The sequence below is a fragment of the Artibeus jamaicensis genome, unplaced genomic scaffold (genome assembly GCF_021234435.1).
Source record: "Artibeus jamaicensis isolate MK-2021 breed Jamaican fruit bat unplaced genomic scaffold, CSHL_Jam_final contig_426, whole genome shotgun sequence".
Taxonomy (NCBI): domain Eukaryota; kingdom Metazoa; phylum Chordata; class Mammalia; order Chiroptera; family Phyllostomidae; genus Artibeus; species Artibeus jamaicensis.
The window spans coordinates 9,854,697-9,869,351 of record NW_026521826.1 but is presented as its reverse complement, the minus strand read 5'-3'; the positions used below and the strand labels follow the sequence as shown (position 1 = coordinate 9,869,351).

General features: G+C 39.6%; 1 protein-coding gene across 6 annotated transcripts in view; it reads right to left on the bottom strand.

Annotated features, from left to right (window-relative positions):
• BEND7 (BEN domain containing 7) overlaps positions 1-14,655 on the bottom strand; it is an 89,637-nt gene that overhangs the window by 31,241 nt on the left and 43,741 nt on the right. For 3 of the 6 annotated variants that reach the window (XM_037143520.2, XM_037143521.2, XM_037143518.2), the window contains one exon: positions 8,135-8,360. The exons of 2 other annotated variants lie outside the window; for them this stretch is intronic. In XM_037143520.2, coding sequence (XP_036999415.2) covers positions 8,135-8,360 — 226 coding nt within the window. Of the gene's footprint in view, positions 1-6,753; positions 7,025-8,134; positions 8,361-14,655 lie in introns of all 6 variants that reach the window. One more of the 6 variants, XR_008391737.1, reaches the window with a different exon arrangement.

The window sequence follows — 14,655 nt, the reverse complement described above, 5'->3', positions numbered from 1 at the left end:
AGGAGCAGGGAGGATATTTAGAGCATTTTATGGTGATGGATGTTAACTAGATGTACTGTGGTGATCACTTTGCAATACGTACAAATCATGTCATACACCTGAAACTAATATAATGTCATATGTCACTTATATCTCAAAAAAATAAAGAAAAATAGTGCTTTGCAGAACTTCAAGGACAAGGTGATGCGCAGCTGGACCAGGATGGTGTGAGAGAAGCTGAAGAGTAATGAATGAGCAAGGAAGGACACAGAGAATTGCCTGGCTGGGTTATTAAGCGGGATTAGTGGGAAAGGATGAAAAGGCATTGATTGATGCTACTCCTGAGCTTGCAAACTTGCAAAGTAGGAGAATGTTACTGTCTTTCAAAATAATATGGTTGCAAGGGAGTGTTGGTGCCAGAAGCTGATGCCACCTTTCAAGTGATGCACTGTGTGGATAAGAAAAACCACACCTGATTCTTTAGAAAGAGGTCAGGACAGGCCCCAAGCCCTGTGATTAAGTTAGAATGACCCATACTTCTGTCTCATTTGCTCCTGACTTCTGACCACACTTCTAAGTAAGATGTGTCTCCACTTAGTTGCACCCAACAAGCTGATTTAAAGTAGTGCATGTGGTGATAAAGCTGTGTGGAGAAGGATCTACTTAAAATAACCAATACTGAATTTACTCTGTATCAAAGGGCAGGCCTGATGGGAGATGCTAAGGTTCTGAGTGATACCAGGAGCCGGCCAAGGGGAAGTGTCCAAATTCACCTAAGAGCCAGATGTAAGAAGGAACCTGGAAACACAGTCAGTGCAACAGAAGATCTGACTGTAGGGATCAGTCAGGGGGAAGACCTGACTAATTCCAAGATGCAGCACCTCCCTCTTCTAGGTGCTTTTAACAGGATTGATGCAGCCATGCTCGCTCTTATACAAAGACGTCTTTAAGGCAGCCAAAATCAGTGCATCTGTCAGTTCAATATTAAACAAAGGCCTATGGATTTTTAAGGGGTTTTCCTAATGGAAGCTGACATATATTCTTATTTTTTTTGTGGCTTTACCATTAGCCTATAGTACTACAGTGACTATAAACATTCCCTGATCATTTGCATATGCACCTTCAGAGCAAAAATATAAGCAAAGTTCAGTTCTTGAATCTCTCAGATTTTTCATGCCTTCCTTGTGTGAAACAGTCAATAACTGTTCATGGAATTGAAGCATTTGCCAAATTACAGAAGAAAAGCTACAAGGAATATAATTTGGCCAATTCTGGGTGTGTTAAAAAATTCTGCTTCCCTGCAATGGAAAAGAAAATAGGAGAGATATGGCATTACCTTAAGATGCTGGTGAGCATCTTAGAGCAGCCGAACAATTCAGGGACTCAGAGGAAATGAAGAAGGGCTGTGAGGAAACACTGCTTTCTATGATCAGGGCCATGGCTAGGCCACATGGTGCCACTGTGCCATCAGAAAGGTGCCCCTTCCTCGGGGCATTTGCCTGGCATCAGCCAGAAGGCAGTTATGATTAATGACAATGTCAACAACGGGAAGGGTGCCCGTAATGTGGTGCAGTGCACAGTCATGCTGTAGTGGCTCTGTCCGTGCTACAGAAACTCTCTCTTTGGACAGGAAGCTGTTTTTGTAAACCTTAACAGTGGTGTTAAAATGTAGGTTTTGTAAGAATTCAGTCACTAGGAGTTAGTTGAATCCTTGCAAGTTAATCCACAACTGGTTCCTGTCCATATGACAGGCTAAAGCAAGATCAAGAAAAGCTACAACCTTTTTCTTCTCAAATTTCTCCACATTTCCACTTGCTTGTTCTGTACCAAGATGGATCTGTAATACTGGGGAACATAAGATTACTTTTTTTGAGCTTAGGGAAGCCAGTAACAATGCAGGAATAGCCTGTTGACTAGCCGTGGCCCTGACTCCAAGGGTTCTGATTCATTAGGTCTGGGATGGGGCCTAGGAAGCTCAGTAGCAACTTGAAGCAACACAGCTCTGGTTGAAAATCCCTGGGAGTAAACTGTATTTGAGTCCACTTTATTGGTATTCATATTCACGAAGTTAAACACCCAAAGGTAGACAAGTTGCTGAGGACTCAAGCTCCATCACTTAGAACAGACTTTAAACAATTCTGGAGGCAATAAGCTTTTGCTCAATGCTTTATTTAAGCTTCATTAAACTTATTCTGTGTGTAAGCCCCTTTCCATTCTCTTTGCCTTTGATACACTGCTCATCCTTCAAGATCTGGTTCAGATGTCTCCTATTCCTCTGTCTTCCGTCAGAGGGATTTACATCCTCTGTGGTTCCCCCCTCCATTTGGTGACGGGCACCTGACATTTATTTTTTTCCTGCCTGGGAGTATGCTTCTCTATTACAGTCTCCTGTTCAAGTGTCTAGAGAATGCACATCCTTAAGGTCAGGGGCCACATCTTACTCATCTTTATGTTACCCGTTCCGGATTCACAGTGGGTGGACAATAAGCACTCGGGTTTTGAACAGAAAGTTCATGCCTGCTGATGATCTGTAAGTTTGCAAGGTCCGTGAAAATACTTGCGAACACTTTGGTGTTCTCATGACTCATCCAGTATCGGAAAAGCAGCAAAGACCCTGTCTTCCGTATCACACTGTTTGGTGAAGAGAGTTGGCTGATCAAGGGTTTCAAATTCACAATCAGGGAGACTGGCTGAGAGCTGGCCCAGAATGGAGATTGTATTTTTTTCAATGCTCCAATGATAAGGCTATAAGGAAAATGAAATGGCATTTGTTTGGCGATGCGTGGAGTTGGATCCAACTCCAACTTGTTTAAATTGCAACGATGTCTGGAGCTCCTTCCTTCCACCCTGGTCAACTAGGCAGTTACCCAGTCAAGTCCTGGTCAGGCACTGCAGGCACATCGGAAACCAGGCCCCTTGTGTGACACGAGAGAAGATCGTTTTAAGCCCCAGTGGCTCGAAGGACAAGGGCTGCTGACACAAGCTATCATACCATTTGCTCCAGAAGAAGTAGGGCAGCCTTCAGGAAATGGGGTGCCTTTAAGGAAGAGTGTAAGGAAGAGTTTTGCTGGAGGGCTGCCACGTGGTGCCCATGCAGACCGTGACCCTTTAGAACGGGCTGTTAGGATCAGGAGCCGGGGTGGCACCGCTTCTTAAGGGCAGTCTGAAAACCACCTGTGTCGGTCACCTGCAGTCCCTTGTTCAAAAGTCAGATTTCTGGGACTACCCTGCACCTATGAAATTACTCTCTGAGGGGGAACCCCAAAAATCTGAATTTTGAACCAATACCTCAGGTAATTCTGATGTACACTGGAATCTGAGAAGTGTTGGGGAAAAGACTGAATGTACAGTGCTCTTCATACGGAATGGCCAAGATTCAGCACCTCTTCTCTATCACTGGCTACCGTAAAAAGTGGGAATATAAAAATCATGACCATTAGGTAATAGTTACAAACAGAGCTGAGACAAGCTAGGTTTCTGATGTCATGACATAGTTGTTACATATTATTTTGTTTTTATATATTGCATAGTTCTATCCTGTTTTAAGCTGATCTGATACATAAAACCATGAACAGATAAGTTGATAATGATTATTCATCTTCCCAAAGGATTTCTGAATTAAAGCATTCATCAGTGGGTTCCAACTACCAAACAATTACATTAGAATCTACACCCTTTGAAAGACTACTTACATGTGGTGCGACTTCTAAGCTCTTTCTTTGTGGTTCTGTGTCCTGGAGGAGTCTCAGAAGTGTTTCCTTCCTACGGAAGGGGTCGCACTTCTGTTTTCCTCTCTGGCATCATGGGATCGAGCCTCACTGTCTGCACAGGAAGATGTGCCCTCGCAGCCAGTAAATAAACTAAGGCATGGCTGTACTTTACCCCCAGATTCACTCTGTATATGCTTTGCATATACAACAAATGACTGGTTGTTTTAAGTAGTTAGTATGACAGCCTGCTAGGGAAATTCATAAAGAATCCAAAAATGCTAAATTTTCAGATAGAAATTTGAACTTGGGATACCTGTCACCCTCTCTTTTTGAACATTCCTGATAAAAGGACTGAAGCAGCTAGATGGTGGCTTTGAGGTGAGAGAGGCCTGGGGTTAAACGCTGGCTCTACTGCTTACTAGCTGTTTAAGTTAATTTAAGTAAGTTTAATTTCTCATAGCCTGAGTTTCTTCTCCTCTAAGTGAAAATGAAATAAACGTTGTCAAGATATTCAAAAGCAAGCTGATGCTTCAGCCTTGTTCTCAAAGAGTTCTGAGAAAACCCAGAAGTTAACTATCAAGAAATAACAAATCATATGTAAATCACACTCGAACCAAATTAATTTAAGTCTATGTGAGATAAGATAGAAAAGAGCTATTTACTTTTCTTGATTAGATCCAAGGAAATGAACAATGATAGGCAGTAAAAATAGGAAAGAAAGTTATTCTAAAATGACAAATACGGACCCCAGAAGTCTTGAGAGTTGATGAAATGAAATGAGAGGTTTTGGTGGTCTGTTCAGCAGAGGAAGGGGGTTTCAGATGTAGTCAGGGCTTTCTACTCTGGTAAGAAGCACGGTTAGGTTTTGGGGGCACCACCAACCAAGGAGTGTTGCCTCCCAGGGCTGTTCTGACCCCTGATGTCTGTGTGCCTTGACAGACCACCACACGGATGACCCCCCAGGACAACAGGTCCCGCAAGCCTGCATTGCCTAGAGTAAAACTGAGAGCAGTTTTACTGATCAGTTCTTTCACGTGACAAGCATATATGATTTCCTTTGAATGTAAGGATTCAAGAATCTTGTGTAGTTTGATACTAATAAAACTTTCAGCTGATGTCTATAAAGCTGAATTTAAAAATCATAATCCAGGTTCTAAACACTGCTTTGCCATAACTCTATTTTCTGAAGAGCACTCAGACAGCCAATGATTCTATCACTGTTTAGCTGGCTGTCACTCAAACTCTTGGTCTCCTGGACAAGATATGCAGAATCAGATGGTCTTCAGCAGGTACAGCATGAAGCGAGTGGAACATAACTGGGTACACTAACCTCTACTGTGTTCTGGCTGTGAAATCAATTTCGAATCAGATCCAAGATGCTAAACTATCCTCAGGACTGAGACCTCACACTCCAGTTAATAAAGGAATATATTGCTTCTTCCTAGTTGAACTTAAAATGTTTGGCAGTGTTTCTTATTAAGGATCCCTGGGCCCTACCTATAAATGAAATTTTTAATGAGTTACCCATAACTGTTACCTACCATATAACAGATGAGACTCTGAAAAATGTGATCTCTACAAAGGTGATTATATTTTATTTTCAAAGTACTGTCATGGGGAATATTAATTACCATCACAGAGAGCTCTGTCTTTATTGCACATAAACTATTTTCTTTTTCAGTCCCTTTTTGTTCCTATTTATAAGCATTTTACAAGTTTTCCTTCACCATTTTCTGCGTTGTTATCTTAGCTAACCTATCATAGTCATTTTGAAACAAAATCCAGCCTCCACTGTTATTTTCACTGTAGATTTTATAAAATCTGCCCGATTTCACATATTCCTAGGTTGCAGAACTTTTCGCACTACTACAGTCTCGGTGTGCTATCTCAAAGGCCAGAGAAAGAGAGACTGAATGTTTAATATTTGTAAAATCTTTCAAAAGTATGTGGTAGACAGCAGTAGTAACGCAAGCAGCCTTGCCACTATTATGTAGAAAGAAACTATTTTATCATTTTCCAAGTTTGCTCAGATTCAAAAGGCTTGGGTTAGGGAAATAAATGTTTCTTTTTATCTCTACTAATAGCAACAAAAACTGAATATAGTTATTCTAAAAGACCTTCAATAAATAGCTACTTCTAAAAATCACTGTATATTGCAATATGTGGGTTAATAAACTTTTCAAGTATAATATGTAAAGAAAAAGTTTTAGGGAATTAAAAGATGTGCATTAAAATTTATATTCAACTTTGGTTTCCTTTATTTTTCTTTCATGGCATTTTATTAACTGGTAAAAATTTATAACTGTTTTGATGTTAATCACTACAAATCAGCTGTGAGAAGACATGAGGATTCATGTTCAGTACTAGACCCTTACTTAGGTCAATAAATTAAGACTGAAGTCAAGATGAAAACTAAGAACCTATGTGCATGCATTCAATCACCCAACATACATTTACAGAAACCCTACTCTGTATAAAACTTTCAAGGAAGTGCAACAAGTAATAAAAATATGTAAGACAAAACTTGTCTTCAAAGTGCTTACAAGAAATTATCAGAATAAGTCAGGTAAAAATATACAATACTTGTTGACTTAGGTTGTTAGTGGCTTATGGGGAGATATCTGTCTTATTTCATAGTTATTTTGTTGTTCTGAAAGAACTTTAATGCTGACTGAATTCAACAATATAAGAAGGGTCTCTATAAGACCCTTTAAGTTCTTTGATTTGAATGATTTGTTTTATTACACATTGGGAGCAGAAGCCTCATTGCCATATTTATTTCTTGGTAAAGAGTAGGGCTGTGAAGAAAATTAAGGCATTTTCTCTATTTGTTTGTAATACATTTTTTCAAACTATTGTATAATGTCCAGTCTAGATTGAAAATGATGGAGTAAACCCATATTAGTCTACTTATAAGAATATATTTCATTACCATCTATTATTAGGGCAATTTTTCTATTATTATTAAATTGGAACATGGTCATTTATGATTCCCCAATTTCCAAACACTTTTGTAATCTTAATATACCATCCTGAAAAAAAAATTCAAGCAAATACCAACTACCTTTCAGCTGTTTAAAAGCTTCAGCAATGAAAAGCATCATCAGCCTTGACCTTCATGTTCCAGAAGGCCCCAGCCATACTAAATCGAGACGGGACTGTCTTCACTTCAGCAGGTCCTAGTTACATCACTGACCATTTTTCAAGTTCTGTAATCTTGTTTTTAGTGTCACTTCAGGCTGAATCATTCTTTTCAGAAATGCCACTGACTTTGATACCTCTGTAGCTTTTCTTACTTAGTAGAACTCCACTGTTACTTTTAAGTAGAAAATATTCTGTTGGAGAATGAAAATTTTTCTGTTAATGAAGGCTTCTGTCCTTCTGGACATGAACAAAGAGTGTCTGGAGCTTGCTGACTCCATTTAAAAATTGTATTATTTTGTAAAGTTAGTTGGGGGTTTCCCAGTATCCTTTAAGTACTATTACATTATTTACTCATTCCACAGAGTGATGGGGAACAGGGGTCAGGAGAAAAGGACCTCTGCATCCAGGCCCGGTCCACAAGCCATAATGGAGGCACTGAGGCGGTGACTCTGGTATTAAGGCCTGATCCACAATTTCATTTTCATGGTAGTTGTATTTATATTTGAGAATTTATTTACAGTCATTTAAAAACAACATTTATATACTTCTATTACCTATAATAACATTTATCAGAGACCTAAGTGAGAACATTTTAAAATTAAAAAGAGGTCTAGGACAGGGAACTAGATGTAAGTGAGTATCTACTCACACATGCACCTGCATGGCTACTGTAATGCAGCAGAACTTACATACATTTCACAGGTGGGAGGGAAGAGACCCATGGTCTTCTTTGCATGTAACTGGCATGACTTCATGTCGCCAGGCCAGGAGAGCGGAGGAGCCCAGGAGAGCGTAGAGATGCACAGGGTTCATTTCACAGTGGGGTCACTTACATTTAAAATGTCTTTAGAAGCAGCGACCTTCTAAAAGCAACTTCTGACCTTTGGTGAGAACTATTTATCTTTACTTTCAAAAGAAGCATCATAGCCTTATTCTTATTTACAATTAAAAATTTAAGTTGAAATCATATTTGATGAAGTTCTTGGCTAGAAATTACTGAGAGGAAAAATACTTTCATTTTTAAAACCAATTATGAAATGGCTTCTTTCAGGTTTTGCAACAGATCAAACTAGCTCTCAAATTATGATTTTAACAGATGAACATCACCTTGATTTATCAAATTCTAGCGGTAACTGGGGTGGTGAGTCACAGAGCTCACACTCAAAAGCCATGCCAGTGGGTAGACTGCCAAGGGCCCATTAAACGAGCCTCCACTCAGTCTGCTACAATTGCAGCTGCATCTTTATGGAATGAAGCAAAGCTCAACAAAGAACCCACAAAATGAAATGATGCAGACCAACCTTTTATTGCACCCACAATATTTTGGTCTAGTCCTTTCCGGTTGTCATTCAGTCCTCTTTTCCTCTTCCCATTGGGTAAGGAGTTAGCCAAAGTCTTGTCATCAAAAAATGCACACACCAGTTTTCTAAACAGAAGGCTTCCTGAGCGAGTGTAGTTTGACAATATAGAGTCCAGCTGAGATTTAGGCATAAACACATCAAAGCCTTCAGCAAGTTGCACTTCTGGCTACCAAAAGAACATAAATATTTTATTAAAAGCAAGATTTGAAGCATTCGACTTTGGGCATATGTGCAACAAAAAAACATTACTAGCTATTTCAATGTCCACAGCCTGCAAACCACACAGTCTCAGCTTTGTGTGTCAGTATTTGCAACCTCCAAAACCAACGACTAGTTATAATTCACAAAACAAGATGCTCCAATTTCAGTGTTAAGTCTTGTCAAAAGCACAGGAAAGTAGTACACTGTAAAAGCATTCTTGTCTTTAGAAATAGTCAAGGGAAAGCTGGATAATGACAAAATCATATAATTCCAGAGCTACAGGGGACTTGAGACTTCTGGGTGAAACACTCTAATTTTTTAAATGAAGGAAGTTAGTCCCAAATGATTTAAAAATAATTTAAATGTGCTCAGTGCATTACAGTGGACAGATCAATTTCTCCTACATTAAACATTTTAATTTCATTTGCCTAAGGACACAGATATGGGGCTCTCCCACAGGACCCATGCCCTCTGTCGTGGACCAGTGGGTTTTAGCTGTGGAACTGTATTATTTTTCCCCAGTGAAAACCTATGTAAACTAATATACAAAATAGATATAAATGATGGACAGGTGCCCTAGGCAGTTTAAACCCATGCTGACCCCTGCTTTGGGGGGGAATCTGATGCTGTGCCCCAGTCACATTGTGTGAAATCCCCTGTCAGGGATTTCATGTCTGGGACACTGGGTCAGAAGACCTGTAAGGTACCTTTCAACTTGGACTCAACTGTATATGCTCAAACATCAATAGTACATTCTCTGTCATAACACCTTGGATGTTTACAACTCACCTCTTCATCTTTCCACACAGCTCACATCACTTCCTTTTCAAGGCCTTCCCTAACTCCTTCATTCCAAGGAGGCAACAGTGCATTCTTTGTCACTGCTAATTATTGGAAATGTTTACGTGAGTGTATTTACTATACCGTATTAGAATTATTTATCAGATTATGGCCCTTCCTGATACCTAGAACGCCACCTTGGTATCTCTAGAGCCTGGCACATAGTAGGTACTCAATAAATTCTTATCCAATAGATAAAAGTTAATTAATCATAATCTAAACTAGTAAGTAATCCTGTTGGCACTGTTGTTTGCTGTAGTAATGGTATTTTGTCCAACAGATAAAAGTTAATCATCATCTAAACTAGTAAGTAATTCACTGTTGGTCACGGCATGACTTTAAAACAATAACTTTAATATGAAAAAATGTAACCGGTAAGCTTTCATTAAAAAAAAGTTCAGAAGGAAACCTCACTTAAGTAAGAGGTATTATAAAAGCTTATTCTCAGTTATCCCATTTATCACTTTGCAAACCTGGCACCACTTTAGATTTTCTAAATCATTTTGGAAACGTGAGGATTCAGGATTAGCTTTTTCTCCTGGAGAAGAAAATAGAAATTATTATTTTTGTATTATTGCTTTTCAAAATGCCTAGCACATTATGGTCAGAGTAAAGAGGGCTCAGAGAAGGGCTTAAATTATTCAGATGATGTGGGAAGGAGTCTGGGCCCTGCCCCTCCCAAAAGGAATTCCCTACTGGATTGTCCAGAAAGACATCTCATTTCTCTGCTTCACTCAGCCGTTCCACTTTTGGTCTCTGAATGCTTGGTAAATATCACTGTGAAAACAGTGCTGTCAGGCTCTTTCCCGACTTTTGCATCTTGCTTCTCATAAAGGTCAGTAGAGGAGGCTGATGGGCGTTGGGGGCTGGACTCCCAACTCCCAGAGCAAGTGCTGGCACACCCCGGGCACTCAGTGCATATTGAAGTGATTCAATGTAGAAATATCAGGATTGAGAGAATTTTACCATCATAATCTCAGATGGAGTTTCATTGATAACGAGAATTTTACTTTGCACATTCTGTGGCCGAGTTTAAATGTTTTGTTCTAAATGAACTGATTGCAGATTTTTGCCAAGTGCTTCTATATCATTTGAAAGTCATGAAAAAAGAATCCCTGTGTGCTTTGTAGAAAGTTACTCACAGCTAGTTGAGAGTCTAGGGAGAAAGAGAAGGTCTTCAATTTGCAAGAGAGGGAAGGGAAAGATACTGACTTGTCTTATTCACATATCTCTGGTGTCATCACACAGGCTCTGCACACTCAGCCTCCTGACCTCTGAGGGTCCCAGAACCTCCCTTGGGACTCACCTTGTAGGACTGGGTCCCCTGACCTGAACTAGCCATCAGACAGAACCAGTCACTCCCTTCTTGATGCACTGTATTTGCTATGAGCTATGTTTACAGCCCTTTCCACACTGGATTCATCTAGTTGGGAGACTGTGTTTCTCATTAGAATGCGCACTTTTGTATTCAGTGTATTCAGAGTGCAAACTGCCGGTTAGTGCCCAGCAGTATTTGTCAGAATACACAAGATGGCTATGTAGGAATCCATTCAACATGGCTAGTATTGATTTAGCGATCTTTTTATCCCTGTATAAATGAGGAAGCGGGTTTGAAAGTCTGAGCGCCGTGATTCAGCACCCGGGTCTTCTCATAACAGTACTGCGCTGCCTCAGAGCAGAGCACCCAGAGAACACAGACCTGCCTGAATCAATACACATTACTGAGCACCCTCCGTGTGTAAGGAGTTTAAAGTCGGGCTCAGTGGATGAGACACATACATAAATACCTAACATACAAAAAGTAAGAAGTGATAAATGGTACCTATAAGAGAGCTACAGGGCACGAAGCAGCATTTGGCTGATGAGGGGTAAAGGGGTTCAGGAGGGAACAGGACAGCATTTTATCAGGGCCCTGGAGGTAGGATTTAGGAAACAGGGATGCAGTTGCTGTTTCTGGCATCTGCTGTGAGTCCTAAAACTAAATATCTAGAAGTTTCTGTGGAGCCAAGAGACTCCCTAAGTTTGGATGCCTTAGCACTGATTTCTGGGACACTATCCCAAACCAGAAGTTGTCAATGCTTCCTGTTCCACTTCCTGTTGCCAGGAAGATATTATTCTGAAGCATTCTTTCCAGATCAAGGAACACGAACTTGCCCAGTTACAGGCCCCTTACAGAGGAGTCAGTTTTGTTAGTTGAGGGAGCAGCCAGCAGCAGCAAAAGCAAAGGTAACAAATCTCTGCCCTCTTCTTGCTCTTCATGTCCTTCCACTTACGCAGAGTCTTAGTTGGCAGCGAATGGGCACTAACATTATATCTACAAGGTGCCATGAAGCAAACTAATTTATTTTTTAAAAAATAGGATAGCTTTACTTTCTGAGATGTAAAGAAAACATAATGAGTTAATTTAACTAATCACAAATTTTCACTGGAAACATTTTTATTTCCTCCATTGTATAAATATAACCACAGTGGATTACTACCATGTAATGATCTACATCATCTTTGTATGTATATTTAAAAACAGGATAAAATTCTTTAATTATATCTTTGAATCTCTTTTTCATTTACTGTCTCTAGTTTAAATGAGATCTCTCTGCCTATTAATCATGGCTATGATAGAACCACCATTCCAAATGAATATCCCCTTAAAAACCAGATTTCCTTTGACAGAATCACTATTTGGTGCTTGAATGAAGACAGCTAGCATACTAATTTACAGATTCTGTTGGTTACTGAAGTAATAATATATTGAAAAAATTCTACTGAATATTTGAGATCTTTGAATGCTGACACCCAAAGTAGAGGCAGGATTTATGACATTTATAGTTACCATCTTAAGAGCTAAGAGTCTAAATTCCCACTATAAATTTGGATTTTCATGTATGTCTTGCCTATTCCAGGTACCTCAGCCACTTAGCATAATAATGTCTCAAATGCTGATTTTTCCTTACCCAGTGGCATTATATCTTACTGAGTGAAGTTCTGGAGGCAAAAACTCTTACGGACTCAAAAACTGTTCCTGTACCCAGGCTTGCGAACATTAAATTATCTTGTCTTTCTTTCCATTTCAGTTGTGGTCTCCTTTTGCTTAGATGTAAGTTGACCTTTGAATATTACAAATTTGAAACTGCGTGGGTCAACTTGTGGATTGTTTTCATAAATTCCTGTCCCGTTTCTGATCTATGGGGGAGGTCCGAGGATGTGAGGGACCTACTGTACGTGCTGTTCTGTGCCATTTTACATGGCAGGCTCGTGCATCTGTGGGGCTGGGCATTCACAGGGGGCCCTAGAACCAATCCGCCCCCTAGGTTCTGAGGGATAATCCTGTAGTTAAGTTCCCGAGGAGTCAGAAGTTTTATGTAGATTTTTGACTGTTGTGGTGGGCACCCCTACCTGCCATGTTTTTAAGGGTCAACGGTAGATGGGGTCAAGACCTAGCTTGGGTGGAAGATCTCCTAATCAGGTAAATTCAAAAATTTCTCCCCTAAGTCCCTATGGGAATTCAATTCATGTGACTCCCGTGTATAATCTAAAGAAAAATATGTAAAACAATTGGAAAGAGATGACACAAATTAATCCCAGAGGGAACTTTCGTGATACAGGCTTTTTACATAAGGTGTTATTAATGCCAAATTTTAGTTAGACATAAAAAGCTGTATGTGGTCATAGGTTGAGAGAGTAACAACTGCATGAATATTCATACTGGGCACTGGCCCCAGATTTTCCATTGTAAATGAATAAATTAGACACAATAGTTTGTATACGTGGCAGGCCAGCTAGTCAAGTTTCAAACTGGCTCAAGCCTGAAACCTAGAAGAAAACTGTGACTGAAGAGGCAGGATTTTGTCGTATAACACTGATTGTTTTTGGACTGAAAACATGTAACAGAATTTATAAGGATATCTAAAGGCTGTGAACTTAGTCTTTCAATTCACAATATTATCACATACATTGATCCTTATTCTCACTTAATATTTACTTAGCATTATATTAGATATGTTTCTAGAAAAATAAACTTTAGTTTATAAAAAAAATTTTAAAAAAACATAAAACCCCCTATAATTGACTTGCTTTTGCTCACAAACATGATCTGTTTCTGTCTGGGGAAAAAAATGGTTTCCTATAAGCCAGGTCTGTTCCAAGTGGATTTAGCAAGAGCCACTATTACCATTCATTAAATGCTATTCCAAAATCATGGCCACAAGCAAGGCTCATCTGTGCTAGTTGATCCAGCTGGCACAGCTGCTACCAGCTCAAAACAGGTGTGACACAGGGAGGTGGCAGAGCAGAGACTCGGTGTTGGCGGGGCAGAGGCTCCACATTGGATGTGCTACACCAAGACTAACACTGTAAGGTGGCCACTCGGTAGTGAGTAAAAAATGCTCAGGCGAAAGTTCTATCAAAAAGTATGTGTAATCTATATACTAGCATGTATTTAATTTTGAATAGGACAAAAATTACAAGAAATCATTAAAGAGCCAATTCTTTATAGGTTTTTTTATTTGACAAAATCTTGGTAGAACTAAGAATTTAATGTTAGAAAAGACAATACAATTGGGCTCCTTGACAATTTCTTCATGCATGTGCATAAGGAGACACTCCCAACGCCTTTCAGCAATGTTTAGCTTTTTTCTTTGTCAGGTGGTAAGTTAATGACTCTAAAACTACAGCTTGATTTATGCTAAGAATATCTGAGCCAAGTGTTTAAAACACAGAAGACTTTGACCACTTCGGTCTAGCTTCTTCCATCGTAACTCCACCGAAATTGCTCCTCCAAGGAGACGTCCGCCTTTGAGAGCTGTCCTTGCCCCTCCAGGCTGAGGAGAGGTCTACTCTTGCAGGCCCCATGCTGCTCTGACAGCCTGCGCTAGGTCCTCTTATCACCTAATCATCGTGATGTCTTCCTCACATGCTCCTTCAAGGGCAAGAACTATTTCATTCAATTCAGCACGTCCTGGAAAATGGTGCTATCACTGACGTGATTTGCTACTTACTATACCAGGCCCCAGTAACACACATTATATGGGTTTTTGAATTTAACTCTCAACCTACAAAGTGGCTACTATTATTATCCCCAATTTTCAGATGTAAAAACTAAACTTTAAAGGTATTAAGTAACTTTTTAAGATTACCCAGCTAATAAGTGATGAGGTAAGGATTTGAACCCAGCCAGTCTAGGCTGGAACTTAACACTAACAAACATATACCATAATTAAATGTGTTAATGAATATATTTAAAAATAGCTTACATGCTTGATTTACTTTACTAGTTCCCAGAGGATTACTTTATTTATTGGGCTAACAAGAAGTTAAGAAAATGAATTCTGAATTCAGAAGCTACTTATGTTGAGAGCACCAATGCATTTTAAATTATTTAAGAATGAGCCCTGGCTGGCATAGCTCAGTGGATTGAGCACGGG